The 21,120-nt window shown below is 42.7% G+C and overlaps 1 protein-coding gene across 1 annotated transcript in view; it reads right to left on the bottom strand.

Annotated features, from left to right (window-relative positions):
* The window catches only part of LOC126283959 (aldo-keto reductase family 1 member B1-like), an 82,345-nt gene that overhangs the window by 29,925 nt on the left and 31,300 nt on the right, over window positions 1-21,120 (bottom strand). The window contains exons 2-3 of the mRNA XM_049982399.1: window positions 16,705-16,872; window positions 5,481-5,597 (exon numbers count right to left, since the gene is read on the bottom strand). Of these exons, the coding sequence (XP_049838356.1) occupies window positions 5,481-5,597; window positions 16,705-16,872 (285 nt within the window). The remainder of the gene's footprint in view (window positions 1-5,480; window positions 5,598-16,704; window positions 16,873-21,120) is intronic.

Here is a 21,120-nt window from a genome sequence, read left to right as displayed (position 1 = left end):
GATGCAGGCCTTACTGGCTGAAAGCTTTATCTGTGACAGTCTTTTTGTTGTGCCTATCTGCGACTCAAGATCTCTGCTATATGGTGAGTAGCAACTTCTCTTTTCATAATATTGTCACAAATCCCATCAGGCTTCCTTTCTCCACCTAAAAATAGTTCATTACAAAGATGTTGATGTTAGTATTAAGATCATTGCTCACATCAGGAAATGCATATGCTTACAAGTTTTTTTAGATATTTCCTGGTTTACACATTGTTTCTTGTATCGTAGCTGCAAAGACAGATTGCCAACTTACATCTTAACTTACCCTTAAGCTCTCAAAACATGTCAGAGAAAAACTCTAAAACTTGTCTGGAAATCAGGGAAATATCAGAGAATTACACTTAGGAAAGCTTGTGTCAACCCTGATATCTGAAGTTTTCTGAAATGTAATGCAAGCATTTAACTGCTGATCTCCCTTTCTCGGTGCTGTCATACAGATGTCTATGTTAGCCCTGGTCCTGGGTGACTTCCCTACTTAATTTCATTCGCAATTAGCCCTTTTCTCTAAAGCATATTGAGTTCATTTACAGCTTTCATTTCCTGTGACAGCCTTTTGTACAGTTTTTGGTCTTCATATAGCAAACTATTCTAGTGTTTCTGACTTGTTTTTCCTCTTCAGATATAATTAGTGGCTGGATCTAGCTTCATATTACGTATTTAATTGTTTTTAGTATACAAATGAAGATTTCGTCTTATGTACATTGTAGCGAGGAGGATGTATTCACTTGAGACAGTCCGAATTTCTAGCCTCTTGAACAAATTTGTACAAACAGGCTCCATTGCTACCATTTGTTATTCTTCATACATGCCTTTTCTGTCCCTTTAAGACAGTTTGTATGTTACCAGCTCTGGTTCCCCAAATTTCATCCCAAAACTGAGGACTGAATGTATATATGAAAAATAGTTCACTTCGAGGCACGAAATATTGCACACTGGTGCAAGGATCTGCAGACCATAACATACTATGGATAATGTTTGCCAAAACCCTCACATGTTCTGTCCATTTCTACTTGTATTCTACACTCAACCCCAAGAATTTGATATTACTCATTTTGATACATTATCTTTAATTTTTAATATACACTCCTGGAAATTGAAATAAGAACACCATGAATTCATTGTCCCAGGAAGGGGAAACTTTATTGACACATTCCTGGGGTCAGATACATCACATGATCACACTGACAGAACCACAGGCACATAGACACAGGCAACAGAGCATGCACAATGTCAGCACTAGTACAGTGTATATCCACCTTTCGCAGCAATGCAGGCTGCTATTCTCCCATGGAGACGATCGTAGAGATGCTGGATGTAGTCCTGTGGAATGGCTTGCCATACCATTTGCACCTGGCGCCTCAGTTGGACCAGCGTTCGTTCTGGACATGCAGACCGCGTGAGACGACGCTTCATCCAGTCCCAAACATGCTTAAAGGGGGGAGGAGATCGCTCCCCACACCATGATGCCGGGTGTTGGCCCTGTGTGCCTCAGTCGTATGCAGTCCTGATTGTGGCGCTTACCTGCACGGCGCCAAACACGCATATGACCATCATTGGACCAAGGCACAAGCGACTCTCATCGCTGAAGACGACACGTCTCCATTCGTCCCTCCATTCACGCCTGTCGCGACACCACTGGAGGCGGGCTGCACGATGTTGGGGCGTGAGCGGAAGACGGCCTAACGGTGTGCGGGACCGTAGCCCAGCTTCATGGAGACGGTTGCGAATGGTCCTCGCCGATACCCCAGGAGCAACAGTGTCCCTAATTTGCTGGGAAGTGGCGGTGCGGTCCCCTACGGCACTGCGTGGGATCCTACGGTCTTGGCGTGCATCCGTGCGTCGCTGCGGTCCGGTCCCAGGTCGACGGGCACGTGCACCTTCCGCCGACCACTGGTGACAACATCGATGTACTGTGGAGACCTCACGCCCCACGTGTTGAGCAATTCGGCGGTACGTCCACCCGGCCTCCCGCATGCCCACTATACGCCCTCGCTCAAAGTCCGTCAACTGCACATACGGTTCATGTCCATGCTGTGGCGGCATGCTACCAGTGTTAAAGACTGCGATGGAGCTCCGTATGCCACGGCAAACTGGCTGACACTGACGGCGGCGGTGCACAAATGCTGTGCAGCTAGCGCCATACGACGGCCAACACCGCGGTTCCTGGTGTGTCCGCTGTGCCGTGCGTGTCATCATCGCTTGTACAGCCCTCTCGCAGTGTCCGGAGCAAATATGGTGGGTCTGACACACCGGTGTCAATGTGTTCTTTTTTCCATTTCCAGGAGTGTAGGATCAGTGTGTTTTTTATTCAGCCAGAAGCATATACAGTTATTTTAGTTGATTCAACTGTGGTTTCTTAGTGAAATGTTGTATATTGTATTAACTGAATTAAACACTTTACGCCTTGTTTCACAAACTTCATTATTACGGTATGATCTAGGTTTCACACAATTTTCTACTACATAACTGATCACAGAGACAAGTGTCTAACAAAGATAAGCTTGTTATTCAGGAGACAACTCACCCAAATGCAGAAGTGCTGTGTCATTGACAGGTATGCAAACAAAAGGTACAGAGCTTGGCTATCTTTTGGAATGAACTTCCTTTCTCAAGCTTATCAGAAAAACAAGCACACAAACACTCACACACCCACTTACATACACATGCCTGCCTCCCTATACAGTACTCAGTCAACTGCCTAAACCTAAGGTAACTTACTGCCTCTCCATTCCCCACACAATAGTGTGTGTGTGTGTGTGTGTGTGTGTGTGTGTGTGTGTGTGTGTGTGTGTGTGTGTGTGTGTGTGTGCACTCGCACACGTGTCCACAAAATTCCCTGCTCCAGTATGCCCATCCAATTTGTGTCCCCACATCAGCTAGTTGTGTGCTGTTATCTCACATCCTAGTCTATGAACTCACATTCCCATCTGTTTGCCACCTGCCACCTCTAAGTGCACTCCCAGCTAGATTGCTCCCCATGAGCCACTAGACAATTCCTTCCAACCCCTCACTGGCTCTCGCCTCTCTTCATCTCTCACCCCACCCCACCCCACACCCCCACCTCATCCCAGTACACTCACTGTAAGCCAGGAAAGAGCTAGCAGTTGACTAAGCACAACATAAGGAAACAAGCATGTGCATGTGAGTGAGAGTGTTCATGTTTTTCCCAAAAGCTTGAAAAATCTTTAGCTGGCAACTGAGCACAATGTAGGGAGACAGACCTCTACATGTGAGTGAGTTTGTGTGTGTTTGTGTGCATGCTTTTTCTGCAAGCTTGAATGAGGAAGTGCATTCCAAAAGCTATCCAAGCTCTGTACTTTTTGTTTGTGTACCTAATGACAATGCAACACTTCTGCCTTTCAGTAAGCCATCTCCTTTATTCCTAAAAAATTCGTAATTCTCAACCAGAAATTCCTGTCCAATATTAAAGATGAGTATTTCAACCTTTCAATCTATCAAGTCTTGATTTAAACTGTAATAGTTACATCTGTTTACCATTTTCACAAATACAAAATTCATTACAGTAACATTTACAGTTACTATGACTAAACATATGCTTGGAATAGAGCTATGCACAGGAATGGAATTTTTTGTTACGTGTATGAGGTCGCCAAGGTTCTTGTTCTATGTAGGGGTTGAATTTGTCTGAAAGGGGTGAATGTGTCTTCTTTCATTAATAAATGTGGACATACACACAACTGTTCCTTAATTTCTAAAATTTCTAACTGAGTGAACTTTGCACCTTCTCCCTGTATGTGCAGGACTTCTACATCTATTATGCATTTGTGTTTTTCATTGGGCAATGTTCAGCAAAGGATGGACCTGACTTCTTTAATCTCCAAATTATATGGTTTTCTCTAAGCCTAGAGCAGATAAGCCTTCTGAAACTATTTTCATAGAACTTTCTGCTGTTGAATGTAATGTTTCTGGGCTGGATTCAGTCAGCAACATGCTAAGTCATTAAGAAATAGGAAAGTTGAGTGAGGTAAACAGCAACTATTTAAAGACTAAGAAGACAGCTACTTTATTCAGAGTAATATCACTCCCGTGTTTAATTTGTATTGGTCAATCACAAATAGTTTTTAAAAGGTGGAAAGGGTAACATGAGGTTAAAAGTGAATATATATATATATATATATATATATATATATATATAGGGAGAGACAAAGGTGTGAAAAAAGTCGAAAAACTGTTGGTTTCATCTCAAACCAACACTTTTTCGACTTTTTTCACAACTTTGTCTCTTCCTATATATATATATATATATATATATATATATATATATATATATATATATATATAGAGAGAGAGAGAGAGAGAGAGAGAGAGAGAGAGAGAGAGAGAGAGAGAGAGAGAGATTGATTATGTAACTTACCAAACAAAAGCGTTAGTATGTTGATAGACACACACACAACATCCAAGCTTTCTCAACCCACGGTTGCTTCATCAGGATAGAGGGAAGGAGAGGGAAAGACAAAAGGCTGTGGGTTTTAAGGGAGAGGGTATGGAGTCGTTCCAATCCCGGGAGTGGAAAGACTTACCTTAGGGGGAAAAAGGGACAGGTATACACTTGCACACAAACACATATCCATCCACACATATACAGACACAAGCAGCCTTTACATATGTCTGGTTGTGTCTGTGTATGTGCGGAAGGATATGTGTGTGTGTGAGTGCGAGTGTATACCTATCCTTTTCTCCCCCTAAAATAAGTCTTTCAACTCCCGGGATTGGAATGACTCCTTACCCTCTCCCTTAAAACCCACATCCTTTCATCTTTCCCTCTCATTCCTTCTTTCCTGATGAAGCAACCGTTGGTTGTGAAAGCTTGAATTTTGTGTGTATGTTTGTGTTTGTTTGTGTGTCTATCAACCTGCCAGTGCTTTCATTTGGTAAGTCACATCATCTTTGTTTTTAGATATATTTTTCCCACGTGGAATGTTTCCCTATATATAATGAAACATTCCACATGGGTAAAATATATATAAAAAACAATGATGCTGTGACTTACCAAACGAGAAAGTGCTGGTAGATAGACACAATAAAAAACACACAAACACACACACAAATTTCAAGCTTTCACAACCCAAGGTTGCTTCATCAGGAAAGAGGGAAGGAGAGGGAAAGACGAAAGAATGTGGGTTTTAAGAGAGAGGGTAAGGAGTCATTCCAATCCCGGGTGTAAGTCTTTCTGCTCCCAGGATTGTAATGACTCCTTACCCTCTCCCTTAAAACCCACATCCTTTCGTCTTTCCCTCTCCTTCCCTCCTTCCTGATGAAGCAACCTTGGGTTGCAAAAGTTTGATATTTGTGTGTGTGTTTGTGTGTTTTTTATTGTGTCTATCTACCAGCACTTTCTCGTTTGGTAAGTCACAGCATCTTTGCCAGTGTTATTAATTACAATATTTGGTTAGGTATTGTATCAATAGTTGACTCACCTTATATGCAAATGGCCAATGAACAAGATAGAGGTCAACATAATCCAGTTTAAGATCTTCTAGTGTCTTCTTGCATGTTGGCACAACCAGTTCCGGTCTATGACAAGTGTTCCACAGCTGGAATAATAATTTTAGTTTCTATGTATTTCTGTTGCAAAAAGCAGTCACCTATGTTGCATTTTTCAGATGTTTAGGAAACTAACCAACAAATTTTCTAAACATTCACTTTGTGCATTATGACTATGTCAGGTAAATTTGCAATAGTCAAGGCTGCATCAGAAAACAAATCCACAATAATTTTAAAAAGGACTAAAATTAAAACCTGGAAGTAAAGATCATGTTTCATAAGTAAAAGAATATTTCTACATTGAAAACAATATAAAAACTCATGTAATATTAATCAGACAATGGAAACTCCAGGTATGAGTATCAACAATGTAATATTGATGACTGAAATGTATTTCAAACACTCAAATACTGGAACTTCCTGACAGATTAATATTGCATGCCATACTGGATCTTCAGTGTGGAGACTTCACCTTTCACAGGCAAGTTGTCTATCAACTGAGCTACCTAAGCATAACCCATGACCCATTATTTATCCCAATAGCCCCTCTCCTACCTTCCAAACTCCACAGATGTTCTCCTGGATATGTTTGTTACAGGTGTTTTTGTCCCATAAGGTATGCAGGAGAACTTGTGTGAAGTTTGGAAGGTAGGAAATGAGGTACTGGGGACATCTTCCAGGATCGTCTTTAAGGATCTTGGAATTCTTACATTCACATCCATTACATTTACTCCTGAATGGTTTTGTTTTTATTGCTGATTAAAAATCATTTTCAGTTAAGATGTGATTTACACATTCACAAAAAAGATACAAAAATAATTTTCTTGTAGTCTTTGTTTCTTTGTACAGAGTTTCTATTGAAGTTTTGTACTTGTGTGAGGTGACATTCAAGTCTCATCTTACATAAAGCAAGAATCACAGAATACCTATGAATTCAAAAGAAAGTCAGAAATATGCCTCATTAGCAACTCTTTCCAAAAATTATCACGATACCTGAATCCAAGTATTGAAAAGTTGCAGTGTTTGTTACAAAGCTGCCAGATAAAGAGTTACTCAGTTAAATTTAAATCACATAAGAATGAATAGCAATAACTAGTATAGTGATAGTTTATTGTTAATCCAGTAAAAAGATAATTTTCTTTAATTTCCTTGTCTTTGACTGGTCCTCACTGACATCAATGCTGTGCACAATTTCACAAACTGTGAGATGGATTTTCAATGTTCTGCTGCAGCTTTTCCAGTGTGTAAGTATTATTTGAATATACCTAACATTTCAATATGCCTCACAAGCCAAAATCACAGGGAGAGAGATCAGTTGATAAAAGTGGTCAGGAGACTGCACAGCCTTTGTTGATTGTCCTGTCCTCTTGAAACACATCATGCACTCATTATAAGGTTTTGACAATCTTGTCATGTCCTCATCAGAAACGACAGACTGTAGTGAGTGCTGTAGTGTGTGCCTCGCTGAAAATACCTATACAGTCACTAATTTTTCAAGAGTTGAGTAACACAGAGTTAAAGAGTTCCTGGATATATTAGTTAACATTACCAGTCAAATGGAAGAATAGTGTTATGATGAGAGCACAAAACACTGCATGCCAAACACTGATTTTTGAAGTACTGGTAGGATTTTTCTGATGCGTAATGGCACAGAACTACGTAATGGCACATGTTCTGTAAATTTGCACATCATGACAGGCTGAATGAGAAAGAAGAAATGAAAACTGAGGATCTAGGAATCCAGATTCCACTTCACTCACACACCACTGGCAGAACTTTGCACAAAAACATTCAGCTGAGTGCTTTAATTCATGCCCAGCAGTAAATTATTAAGGATCCAGATAAATACTTTTCTTTATATTTCAACATGACTCTAAAATTGCAATGATAACTTCAAGGGTTCAGTGAAATAACACGAAATCACTTGTAGAAGTTTATGAGAAGTCTGTAATGAATAAAAAGTCTGTATCCAAACATCCAGAGAGGGGCGGGGCTGGCCGGAGGAGGGTGGGTGGTGGAGGGCGGGAGGGGGGGGGGAGAAAGTGCCCCCTATTCCTGCCCCCAACTTTCTCCCTCTTGTGGATATCAATGCCCTTCAGTCTACATTTAAAACTCACGAAGTGTCTGGTCCTATGTAAGAATGGGTCCAGCCTGCTTGGCCAGTGTAAATAAATTAATAAATAAGAGTAACATTAATTGCACAGATCAAACAATGGAAAATCCAGGATGAAATTTAACAATATTAGAGAACGAAAGTTGCTACTCACCATATAGTGGAGATGATGAGTCGCGAAGGAACAACAATAAGATTCACACGATTATAGGGTTTCAGTTATCTGAGACTGCAGATGTGTGTGCAAGTTGGGTTTGCATGAGTGTGTGTATGTGTGTCTATTGCAGCCTTAATGGCTGAAAGCTATAATTATATGTAATTTCTTCATAGTTAGATTCTAAATTTGCAAATTCTATGTGGTGTATTTTTACAAACAGTGACAAACACATGGAAGATTGAAAAATTACTTCCAAGATTTCACTACTTCAGGAAGAAGGAGCGGAAAATTTTATATTTAGGCAATGATCACGTTGTCAGTGGACTGATGCGTAATTTACAGATCATACATATTCTTTATATTACGTTGTCAGTATTGCAGGAAGTGACAGTGACCACTGCACTGCCCCATTTTCGTTTTATTACATTTTCGTCTAACAGTGCATGGTCTGATTGTTTTTCTCTGGTTGTGTCTTTGTTCATGTGACTATTTCTTTTTTGGTACTCTAGGAAGAAACCTTTGAGTTTGAGCATATATGTTTGTTGAATTGTTGGTCATACTGATGTAACCTGTTGTTACAATCATTTGTGAACTAACTAGATGTAGCGTACAAATATGGAAAACACGTGTCTGTGCATAGGCTTTAGCTGTAGAACTGTAATTCCTTTACTGCACAGTGGCTGTTCATAGCAGAGCTTCCACCACTGCTATTGCCCCTTCCCTCACCATGCCATCTGTACAATTAATATTGTGTACACATTAGAATCAGCAAACAACAAGAAGTTGAGTAAGGCAGGAGAGAAAGGTAAAGAGCCTCACAATAAGCAAAAACTACAGAAAGACTTACCCCAGAAGATACACTACTGGCCATTAAAATTGCTACACCATGAAGATGACGTGCTACACATGCAAAATTTATCTGACAGGAAGAAGATGCTGTGATATGCAAATGATTATATTTTCAGAGCATTCACACAAGGTTGGCACCAGTGGCGACATCTACAACATGCTGACATGAGGAAAGTTTCCAACCGATTTCTCATAGACAAACAGCAGTTGACTGGCGTTTCCTGGTGAAACATAGCTGTGATGCCTCATGCAAGGAGGAGAAATGCATACCATCATGTTTCCGTCTTTGATAAACGTCGGATTGTAGCCTATCGCAATTGCAGTTTATCGTATTGCAACACTGCTGCTCGCGTTGGTCGAGATCCAATGACTGTTAGCAGAATATAGAATTGGTGGGTTCAGGAGGGTAATACAGAACGCCGTGCTGGATCTCAGTGGCCTCGTATCACTAACAGTTGAGATGACAGGCATCTTATCCACATGGCTGTAACGGATCGTGCAGCCAAGTCTCGATCCCTGAGTCAACAGACGGGGACGTTTGCAAGACAACAACCATGTGTACAAACAATTCGAGAATCAAAATATCCACGGGTTTACTGCTGGTCTATAGTGTCCAACGGGCACAATATTTCGGCGATCAAACATGTCGCTATCATCAGGTGAACTGACGGAGGACACTATAGACCAGCAGTACACCCGTGGATATTTTGATTACCAAATACGCCGGGAGAAACTCAAGAATTCGAGAATGTTTGCAGCAGCATGAACTATCAGCTCAGAGACCACAGCTGCAGTTACCCTTGACGTTGCATCAGCGCCTGTGATGGTGTACTCAACGACGAACCTGGATGCACAAATGGCAACACATAATTTTTTTGGACGAATCCAGGTTCTGTTTACAGCATCATGATGGTCGCATCCATGTTTGGCCACATCGCGGTAAACGCACACTGAAAGCGTGTATTCGTCATCACCATACTGGCATATCACCCGACGTGATGGTATGGGGTGCCATTGGTTACACTTCTCGGTCACCTCTTGTTCGCATTGACGGCACTTTGAACAGTGGACGTTACATTTCAGATGTGTTACGACCCGTAGCTCTACCCTTCATTTGATTTCTGCGAAACCCTACATTTCAGCAGGATAATGCACGACCGCATGTTGCAGGTCCTGTATGGGCATTTCTGGATACAGAAAATGTTCGACTGCTGCCCTGGCCAGCACATTCTCCAGATCTCTCACCAATTGAAAACGTTGTTCAATGGTGGCTGAGCAACTGGCTCGTCACAATACGCCAGTCGCTACTCATGATGAACTGTGGTATCGTGTTGAAGCTGCATGGGCAGCTGTACCTGTACACGACATCCAAGCTCTGTCTGACTCAATGCCCAGGCGTATCAAGGCCGTTATTACGGCCAGAGGTGGTTGTTCTGGGTACTGATTTATAAGGGATCTATGTACCCAAATTGCGTGAAAATGTAATCACATGTCAGTTCTAGTATAATATATTTGTCCAATGAATACCCGTTTATCATCTGCACTTCTTCTTAATGTAGCAATTTTAATGGCCGGTAGTGTGGAGGTAGGTGATTGCAAGAAACAGGATTCCCTCATTTGCATATTTGTGTAGCATAAGCCTGACGACCTGTGTTCACAACTAAGTGAAATGCTGATGATGGTGAATGCATCCTTTGACTATACACTGGTTAAATTTTGGTGCTTTCAAAGTAGTGAGAGTTTCTTGTTATTGCGTCTCTTAAATCAATTGTGTGGCATCTCTCAAATTTTTAGACAAATTCTGCATTTCTCTGTATTACAATTTGTTGGAGGATATACTAGCACAGAAACGCATTTTTGTCCTCAGTTCAATGTGAGTCCACCCCTCTTTTCGGGTGGGGAGGGGGGGTGGTAGGGGGCGGGGGAATCTGTTGCCTGTCACCAAATGAGCTCTGGACTTCTCCCATTTATGAATGAAACATTCTCTTCCCAGCTTGGCTACACTGCAGGAACAGAGATGCGCACGTGCCGGCTGCACTGCAACCTTTCTCAAGCGCTTTTAAAGAAACTATTCAGTTATAAAAAAAAAATTCTCACATATATCATAGCCTGGTTTGTTAGCTTCATGATGAACTACTTACCATTTCATTAACGGTTGTACCTAGTTATTATGATATTTTTATATTGAGCAAGATACTGTGCGAAATTAGAGTAGTTTGCAAGGAAAAATAGAGGTTGCTATGAGTTCGTGTTTGCTACATGGTAGATCATATATTTCTGTACACGAAAAAAACTAAGATACTCAATTTTTCTTTAAACTTGAGACGAGATCTACACTGAAGTGACAAAAGCTCTTTCGCCCAGCGTAGTCTAGCAGCGTAACTCAAGTCGTTGGAAGTCCCCTGCAGAAATACTAAGTCATGTTTCCTCTATAGCTGTCCATAATTACGAAAGTTTCTCAGCTCATGATTTTGCGCATAAACTGACTTCTTAATAAAGCACCAGAAATGTTCGATGTTGAGTGATCTAGGTGGCTAAACCCTTCACTCAAATTGTCCAGAATGTTCCTCAAACCAATCACGAACAACTCTGGCTTGGTGACATGGTATATTATCATTCATAAAAATTCCATAATTGTTTGGGAGGATGATATCTGTAAACGGCTGTGAATGGTCTCCAAGTAGCCAAACATCCCGTAGAACAAGTCCATTCCATGTAAACACAGCCAGCACCATTATGGAGCTACCAGCAGCTTGCACATTGCCTCTTTGGCTGCTTGGGTCTATGGCTTCATGGGGTCTGCGCCACACTTAAACCATACCTTAAACTCTTCTTACCAACTGAAATTGGGATTCATGTGACCAGTTGACCAGTTGACTAGAGTCCAACTGATATGGTCACAATCTCAGGAGATGTTCTGCAGGCGATGTCGTGCTTTTATCAAAGGCACTTTCGTCGGTCGTCTGCTGACGTAACGCCAAATTTCGCTACAGTGTCCTAACGGATACGTTCGTCGTATGTCCCACATCGATTTCTGGTGTTATTTCACGCAATGTTGCTTGCCTGTTAGTACTGACAATTCTATCCAAACTCTGCTATTCTCCGTCGTTAAGAGAAGGGGATCTCGGGATATTGGATTTCCCAACGATTTTCGAAATCGAATGTCCCATGCGTCCAGCTCCAACTGCCATTCCCCAGCGGCCATAATCACGTCGGAAACCTTTTCACAAGAATCACCCGATTACAAATGACAGTTCTGCCAATGCACTGCCCTTTTATACCTCGTGCACGCGGTACGAGCGCTGTCTGTGCATGCGCATCTCGCTATTTTGTCACATCAGTGCTCATGTATCTCCAATCTCAAGAAAATAGACTTTAAGGACTTTCAGCATTGCAGCGCGTCAGCAATCGTAAGTATCGAAATCATTATGAAAAATCCGCCTCGATTGCACAAACTACCTGGTGTTTACCTAGGTTTCAGCGTGGGTAACCACGCCTTCTTCAGAACAAAAAATGGTTCAAATGGCTCTGAGTACTATGGGACTTAACATCTATGGTCATCAGTCCACTAGAACTTAGAACTACTTAAACCTAACTAACCTAAGGATATGACACAACACCCAGTCATCACGAGGCAGAGAAAATCCCTCATCCCCCGGCAATTGAACCCGGGAATCCGGGCGTTGGAAGCGAGAACGCTACCGCACGGCCACTAGCTGCGGACTCTTCAGATCAAATACACTCCTGGAAATTGAAATAAGAACACCGTGAATTCATTGTCCCAGGAAGGGGAAACTTTATTGACACATTCCTAGGGGTCAGATATATCACATGATCACACTGACAGAACCACAGGCACATAGACACAGGCAACAGAGCATGCACAATATCGGCACTATTACAGTGTATATCCACCTTTCACAGCAATGCAAGCTGCTATTCTCCCATGGAGACGATCGTAGAGATGCTGGATGTAGTCCTGTGGAACGGCTTGCCATGCCATTTCCACCTGGCGCCTCAGTTGGACCAGCGTTCTTGCTGGACGTGCAGACCGCGTGAGACGACGCTTCATCCAGTCCCTAACATGCTCAATGAGGGACAGATCCGGAGATCTTGCTGGCCAAGGTAGTTGACTTACACCTTCTAGAGCACGTTGGGTGGCACGGGATACATGCGGACGTGCATTGTCCTGTTGGAACAGCAAGTTCCCTTGCCGGTCTAGGAATGGTAGAACGATGGGTTCGATGACGGTTTGGATGTACCGTGCACTATTCAGTGTCCCCTCGACGATCACCAGAGGTGTACGGCCAGTGTAGGTCATCGCTCCCCACACCATGATGCCGGGTGTTGGCCCTGTGTGCCTCAGTCGTATGCAGTCTTGATTGTGGCGCTCACCTGCACGGCGCCAAACACGCATACGACCATCATTGGCACCAAGGCAGAAGCGACTCTCATCGCTGAAGACGACACGTCTCTATTCGTCCCTCCATTCACACCTGTCGCGACACCACTGGAGGCGGGCTGCACGATGTTGGGGCGTGAGCAGAAGACGGCCTAACGGTGTGCGGGACCGTAGCCCAGCTTCATGGAGACGGTTGCGAATGGTTCTCGCCGATACCCCAGGAGCAACAGTGTCCCTAATTTGCTGGGAAGTGGCGGTGCGGTCCCCTACGGCACTGCGTAGGATCCTACGGTCTTGGCGTGCATCCGTGCATCGCTGCGGTCCGGTCCCAGGTCGACGGGCACGTGCACCTTCTGCCGACCACTGGCGACAACATCGATGTACTGTGGAGACCTCACACCCCACGTGTTGCGCAATTCGGCGGTACGTCCACCCGGCCTCCCGCATGCCCACTATACACCCTCGCCTTAAAGTCCGTCAACTGCACATACGGTTCACGTCCACGCTGTTGCGGCATGCTACCAGTGTTAAAGACTGCGATGGAGCTCCGTATGCCACGGCAAACTGGCTGACACTGACGGCGGCGGTGCAAAAATGCTGCGCAGCTAGCGCCATTCGACGGCCAACACCGCGGTTCCTGGTGTGTCCGCTGTGCCGTGCGTGTGATCATTGCTTGTACAGCCCTCTCGCAGTGTCCGGAGGAAGTATGGTGGGTCTGACACACCGGTGTCAATGTGTTCTTTTTTCCATTTCCAGGAGTGTATATAACAGGTTGCCTAAATAGGCATAGTCATAGGCTACAATCAACACCTACTACAGCGGCAAGACCGGTACATATGTACCAAGTCAATAATATTACTCCTCGCAACCCTGGGTGTGCTGCCTAGGCCCAGGAAAACAAATAATATTACTCCTCGCAACCCTGGGTGTGCTGCCTAGGCCCAGGAAAACAAAAAACAAAAACAAAAAAAAATTGGCAAGCTGTTTTATATTTCTTCTGAAGAAGGCGTGATTACCTACGCTGAAACGTAGGTAAACAACAGGTAGTTTGTGCAGTCGAGGCGGATTTTTCATAATTATTTAAAATAAACTTTGTGTAGTGCACTCACTTTCGATCCTGTGGCAAACGGTAGAGTGGAAGTGAGATATTCAAAACCTCTCTCGCATCTCATAAACAGTCCGATATCTGATGAAATGAGCATTAGTATAGGTTTGCAACAACCTAAGTGAAGGAATCACAGTCTCATTTTTACCACATAACGATCTTTTCATAAGCTGTTGACCGTACTTGTCGTCAGTTGTTTGATTAATAGTAGATTGTTTCTAGATTCTGTCGCAGTTGCAGCTGCATTCGCATGTTAGTGAGGTGAAATAGTGTAAACTCGGCTGTGTTTTGGGAAAATAAATTAATTTTATCTTGGCAACAAGAGAAAGAAGAAAGATGTACAGGGCAGATGAAAATAAATCGCTCACTGTGTTGCAATTTCAGTGTAATACTGTACCCACTGTGTTTTTAATAACAAACGGTTGACTTGCCAAATAATTGGTCATATTGGCGTAACCAGTTAATATGATCGTTTGCAGACTCACTAGCAGTAGCTTGTAAGTTGTGCTCGGATAGGCATCTGTGTGAAGGCGTAAGCGAAGGATGTCCAATCCGCAGCCAGCGGGTTGCATGCGACCCGAAGAAGGAATCAGTGCCGTCCAAGAAATAAGCGACTGTCACACGATCGGAAAAAATACTGTTTTATGTAAAGCTATGATAAACTGAATATTTTCAATTTGAAACTCCCTCGGCACGATGATGTGAGTCAATTATATACACCTCCAACTGTCTTTTTTACAAGATGTACAACTTTGCTTCCGCCGTGTTTTTCCCTAAAATTTTAGGCTTTAATGAAACAAATTGATTACACATGTACTATTCAAAGTATTTTCCATCGCTGACCACTACTTTCTCCCATCTTTCGGGCAGTGTATGAACCCCACGTCGAAAAAATTCTTCACCGTTTGAAGCGATCCACGAATCGGTCCAATTTGTGACTTCCTCATGAAATCGAAAGTGTTGGTCATTGATCCAGACAGGTGATGATCAGAGGGAGCAATGTCTGGAGAATACGGTGGGTGTGGTAGGACTTCTCATTTTAACGTTTCCAAGAACTTTTTTACCTCTTTTGCAACGTGCGGTCGGGTGTTGTCGTGCTGCAAAATCACTTTATCGTGCCTCTCGATGTAATGCAGCCGTTTGTCTTTTAATGCTCTGCTCAAACGCATTAATTGAATTCGATAACGAGCACCTGTGATTGTTTTACTTGATTTTAACACCTCATAGTACACGACACCAAGCTGGTCCCACCAAATGCAAAACATGATATTCGAGCAGTGAATATTCGGTTTGGCCATCGACATATAAGCATGGCCGGGATATCTCCATGATTTTTTTCGTGTAAGGTTATCGTAATGAGCCCATTTCTCGTCCCCAGTCACAATGCGATGCAGAAATCCCTTCCTTTTTTGCCTCTAAAGCAACTGTTCACAAATACACAAACGCCGTTCAACGTCTCTTGGTTCTAGCTCACACGGGATGTAAGTTCCTTCTTTCTGAATCATGCCCATAGCCTTGAGACATTTTGAAATGTCTTGCTGCGTCACTCCCACTAATCGTGCCAATTCTTCTTGAGCTTGACGCGAGTCTTCACTCGGCAATGTCTCCAATTCTGCATCTTTGTAAACATTCTCTCTTCCACCACTATGCCAGTCTACGACGTTAAAATCACCGTTCTTGAAGCGTTGAAACGACTCAAGACACGTTCTTTCACTAATAGCGTCCTTACCATACGTACTTGAGAGCATTCGAAGAGAGTCAGCCGCTGTTTTCTTCATGCTGAAACAAAACAGTAGCACCTTCCGCAAATGACGAGAATTAGGCTCGTAAACTCGCATTTTCAATCAAGAACAACTTTATGATGCATACACAAATCGACTAATGTTTGAATGACGTTAAGTTGACCGAGGTCCAATCTAACTGCCTGACGCCTGCGATCTGTTTCTCTCGACCGCTACTTTCCGTTGTTGCCACCTATCGGCAAACGGCGGAAGCACAGCTGTACACCTTACATTTTCTTTTTTTTCCATTTTCTTTTTCTCAGCATTTATGTTTAGTTTTAAGTGCAGTATGGGCGCTCAAAAATACTAGTCTTCCTCCTTATGTGGCTCAGGTAAGCTAAAGGTTGGACATGCCTGGCTTAAGTTGTAGAAGTACACCACTCCTAGACGCTGTCCCTTCTGGTAAGGAGCTTCCGCCATTAGCGTTGTTCCCTCCGTTATCGCGCCCTGTCTCGCAGCCATTGGCTAAGTAATATTTTACTCACTCTGCTAAGTTTTTAAGTAAACAAATTATTACTTAGGTAAACAAATTATTACTGTATGAAAATATTTTACCTATTTTATTGTATTTGATATTTGTAACGCATTAAAAGTGCTGACAGCTAGATTTTTTTTTGAGGGGAGTGGGGGGGGGGGGGGAGGCTATAATGAACTGTGGACCCCCCTCCCCCCCCCCCCACCGCAATATCGAATTCTAGATCCATGACTGCATCTCACATTATATAATTTTATTTCTGTGGAAGTCCTTACCTTGCTGGTGACAAACACCTCTTCCCGCTTGACTGCCCCTTCCTTAAATTTCTCCTGCAGCGCTTCGCCCACTTCTGACTCGTTGCGGTACACAGCAGCGGTGTCGATATGGCGATAACCGGCGTCGATTGCGTGTTTAACTGCCTCCCTCACTTCTCCTGGAGTTGCCTGTAACATAAAAAAATTGTAACGTTCACCCGTTAATCATGATATGAGTCACTTTTTACTACTCTCTCATATACGACTTGGGCCCATACTCAAATGCCTACAACTTGGGTTTTTCCCAAAGAGCAGTATCAGCTTCGGATCTTTGCTCCTCATTAGATGTTTCTGTAGGAGGGACAGATACGAGAGGTCAGAAGCTATGTTTCTCGACGTGCAGACATGTTCAGTACAATTTCACGTCTATCTTGTATGAGGGCGAGTCAAATTAAAACCTTAAATATTTTTAAAAATATTATTTATTGAGCAAAAGTGGTACAAAGCTGTGTCACTTTTCAACATAATCTCCCCCACGCTCAATGCAAGTCCTCCAGCGCATACAAAGTGCATAAATTCCTTTAGAAAAAAATTCTTTTGCTAGTTCACGCAACCACTCATGCACCGCATAGCGTACCTCTTTATCTGAATGGAACTTCTTTCCTCCCATTGCGTCTTTGAATGGTCCAAACATATGGAAATCACTCGGGGCAAGGCCTGGTGAGTAAAGTGGATAAGGAAGACACTCAAAATGCAGGTCTGTGATTGTTGAAACTGTTGTACGAGCACTGTGGGGCCTTGCATTGTCATGTTGCAAAAGGACATCTGCTGACAGAAATCCACGTCGCTTTCCATTGATTTCAGGCCATAGATGACTTTTTAGGAGATCTGTGTATGATGCATTGGTGACAGTGGTCCCTCTAGGCATGTAATGCTCCAAAATGACGCCTTTTTCGTCCCAAAAGAGAGTCAGCATAACCTTCCCTGCTGATGCTTCTGTACGAAACTTCTTTGGTTTTGGTGTTGAGGAATGCTCGCTCTCTTCGTTTCCAGTTGGTGGAAGTGAACCCAGGTTTCGTCCCCAGGTAACGATTCTTGCAAGGAAACCATCACCTTCTCGTTCAAAGCGCCAAAGAAATTCTTCACAAGCATCAACACGTCGTATTCTCACTTTAGGAGTCAGCTGCCGTGGCACCCATCTCACAGACACTTTATGAAATTGGAGCACATCATGCACAATGTGGTGTGCTGACCCATGACTAATCTGTAAACATTCTGCAATGTCATTCAGTGTCACTCGGTGGTTTTCTTTCACTAAGGCTTCAACTGCTGCAGTGTTCTGTGGAGTCACAAATCGTTGTGCCTAACCTGGACGAGGAGCATCTTCCAATGAAGTCACACCATTTGCGAACTTCCTACTCCATTCGTAGACTTGCTGCTGTGACAAACATGCATCACCATACTGAACCTTCATTTGTCGATGAATTTCAATAGGTTTCACACCTTCACTACGCAAAAACCGTATAACAGAACGCTGTTCTTCCCTGGTGCAAGACGCAAGTCGGGCGGCCATCTTCATACTGATACTGAAACGGTATGTGTGCATCTGCACTATGCTGCCACCTGCAGGCCATTCTGCACGTTGTTTGTAGCACGCTTACCAACTTACAGGATAACAGCGCGAAATTCCGATTTGTTATTACAAATTTAAGGTTTTCATTTGACTCACCCTCGAATAAATTACTTTACTCCGACTTTTCTTTGAACAAAATTCTCCCTATAAACACACTGCCGACAAGGAACCAATTCTCTGTAGGAAAAAGGCTCCTACTGCTACTGATATTTTCTCATAAACCTCAAGTTCATTAATTACAGGACTAAAAAGATACACTCCGAAGAAAACGGCACACCACGAAATAATTATCAGAATGGAATGGAAATCAGTAGATGTGATGTGCATGATGTGTATATGTAAAGGAAAACAAATGACTATAATTTCAGAAGAATTGGATGATATATTCAAGATAAAGAGGTTCACCAGTTGAATTAGTCAATAACGCAATGGCTCACCTCTGCCCCTACACAGTTGGTTCTTCACTTTGGCTCTGATTGATGCAGTTGCTTGATGTCCTTCTGAAGAATATCGTTGCAAATTCTGTCCAACTGGCGCGTTAGATCGTTAAAGCCCGTAGTTGGTTGGGGGGCCCTGCACGTAATGCTCCAAACATTCTCAATTGAGGAGAGATCCGGCTATGTTGCTGGCCAAGATAGGGTTGGCAACCATGAAGAGAAGCTGTAGAAACTTTCATCCTATGTGGATTAGCATTATCTTGCTGAAGTGTAAGCCAGGATGGCTTACCAACAAGGGCAACAAAACGGGGCGCAGAATATCGCTGACGTATTGCTGTGAAGTAAGGTGCTTCGAATGATAACCAAATGGGTCCTGCTATGAAAAATATGGCTTCCCAGACCATCATTCCTGGTTTTCGGGCAGTGTGGTACGTGGCATTCAGGTTGGTATCTCGCTGGTGTCCAAGTCGTTTCCAGATATCTTTTCTGTTCGTCAGGGCTCAGTTGGAAACAGCACATAACTGAAAATAATTCTACTACCGTCGACGACATTACAGGTAGAACACGTGCCTGGCCTCTGGAGACACCCTGGGCCGTGGTGGGATATCAACCTGTCTGTCGCCCTCCGTACAGCCCGACAACCAGCATTTATCGTCTGCGGCCCATTTCTATTCATAGCAGGACCCGTTTGGTAGTCTTATACCGCAGCGGTACGTCGACGATATTCTACGAGGGCGTTTGAAAACTCTGTGCAAAAATAAAAACTACTGATGTGTTTGGGGCAAACCTTTTTTTATTTTTCGACATAGTCTCCTTTTAGACTTATACACTTCGTCCAACGCTGTTCAAATTTGTTGATCCCTTCCGAATAATAGAAATTGTCCAAGTTTGCAAAATAGCTATTACTTGCTGTAGTCACCTCCTCCTTTGAATAAAATGTTTGTACCGCCAGCCATTTCTTCAAATTGGGGAACAAATACCCAGAGAGAGAATTGTGTAGATGACCTTATTTTCTGAGTATTTTTTTATGATGTGGTTGTTGTGCTACTATTGATTGTTTCAGTGTGTCTACTGTGGAGCTCCTTTATAACTAGTTTGTATTCAACATCAAAATGACAGTTTAACTGCTCTGTTGACCAAATGCCAGAATTCCGCCATTTTCTGGGTTTTTGGGTGGTGGTGAAGTGTCATGTTGTGGGTTTCTGATAAATTTCAGATTATTCATTCTAATGGTCAGGTCTAAAAGGTTTCTATCATCTACTTGATGCTAAGCTGTGAACTTCACGTTTTCATGGAAGCTGTTAGACAATTGGTTTAAATCATTGATATCCTCTTCTGCGCCACTGATTAAAATGATGGCGTCATGTGCAGATCAGTAGTAGTAATTAATGTTTTTGAGGTTGTGGTGGTTGAAATTCAGAATCTTGTCTTTTAAGTTGGTTATAAAAATTGCAGCTAGAAATCCAGACAGGTTTGATCTCATTGGCAAGTCATTTGTTTCCTTGAAGGGTTTGTTGTTGTATCTGAAATAGATGTGTGACAGTGTAAATTGCAGTAGATCTGTTAGTTCAGTAACGTGAGTGGGACGGATTTTTTGGTGTTTTTGTATGTTGACATTAATTGCCTGCACTGTGAGATCTGTTGATACGAAAGAATAAAGTTTTTGTATGTCAAATGAAACAAGTGTGGCTCTATCAGGAATTTTATGTTTTTGACATGTTGTGTAAACTCTGCTATGTTTCTAAGTGTTCTTTTACTACTGAGTGTATATGTTCTTTAAGAATTTTAAAGACCTTTTTGTTGAGTTTTAATGTAGGACTCTTCTTACAGTTCACCAGTTCAATCAGGATTCCATTATATATATATATATATATATATATATATATATATATATATATATATATATATAGAGAGAGAGAGAGAGAGAGAGAGAGAGAGAGAGAGAGAGAGAGAGAGAGAGAGGCAAGGTGCTTGGGGGCTTATCGCTACGACGTTTCTTGCTTTCTGAGCTGTTGGTGACATGGTGGAGTGGGCGGATGGGAAGGAGAGAAATCGTGTTAGTTTCGCGGAGGATGAAGAAATGGTTTTCAAATTTCACATCAAATGGCTGCGGGTACGCTTGCTAGTTGTCAACGTTCACTACATGTTTTCAGTTTCTTCGGAGTGTTAACGTCTGACCGGGCAGAATGCAGGTTCAGTTAGAAAAGATTTTTTTTTTTCTAGTTGGGGTGGTGTGCGAGGAGGGAGGGGGTGAGGGGTGACCGTCACTGAATACGCCTTTGTTTATTTTTATAACTAGAATGTTGAGATTTCCGAACGATATTGTTTCAGCACTGTACTAACAGAACACTATCGTGTACCTAGCCC

Source organism: Schistocerca gregaria, chromosome 8, assembly GCF_023897955.1.
Source record: "Schistocerca gregaria isolate iqSchGreg1 chromosome 8, iqSchGreg1.2, whole genome shotgun sequence".
Taxonomy (NCBI): Eukaryota; Metazoa; Arthropoda; class Insecta; order Orthoptera; family Acrididae; genus Schistocerca; species Schistocerca gregaria.
The sequence above is the reverse complement of the archived record's forward strand: the minus strand, read 5'-3'. Positions and strand labels throughout refer to the sequence as shown.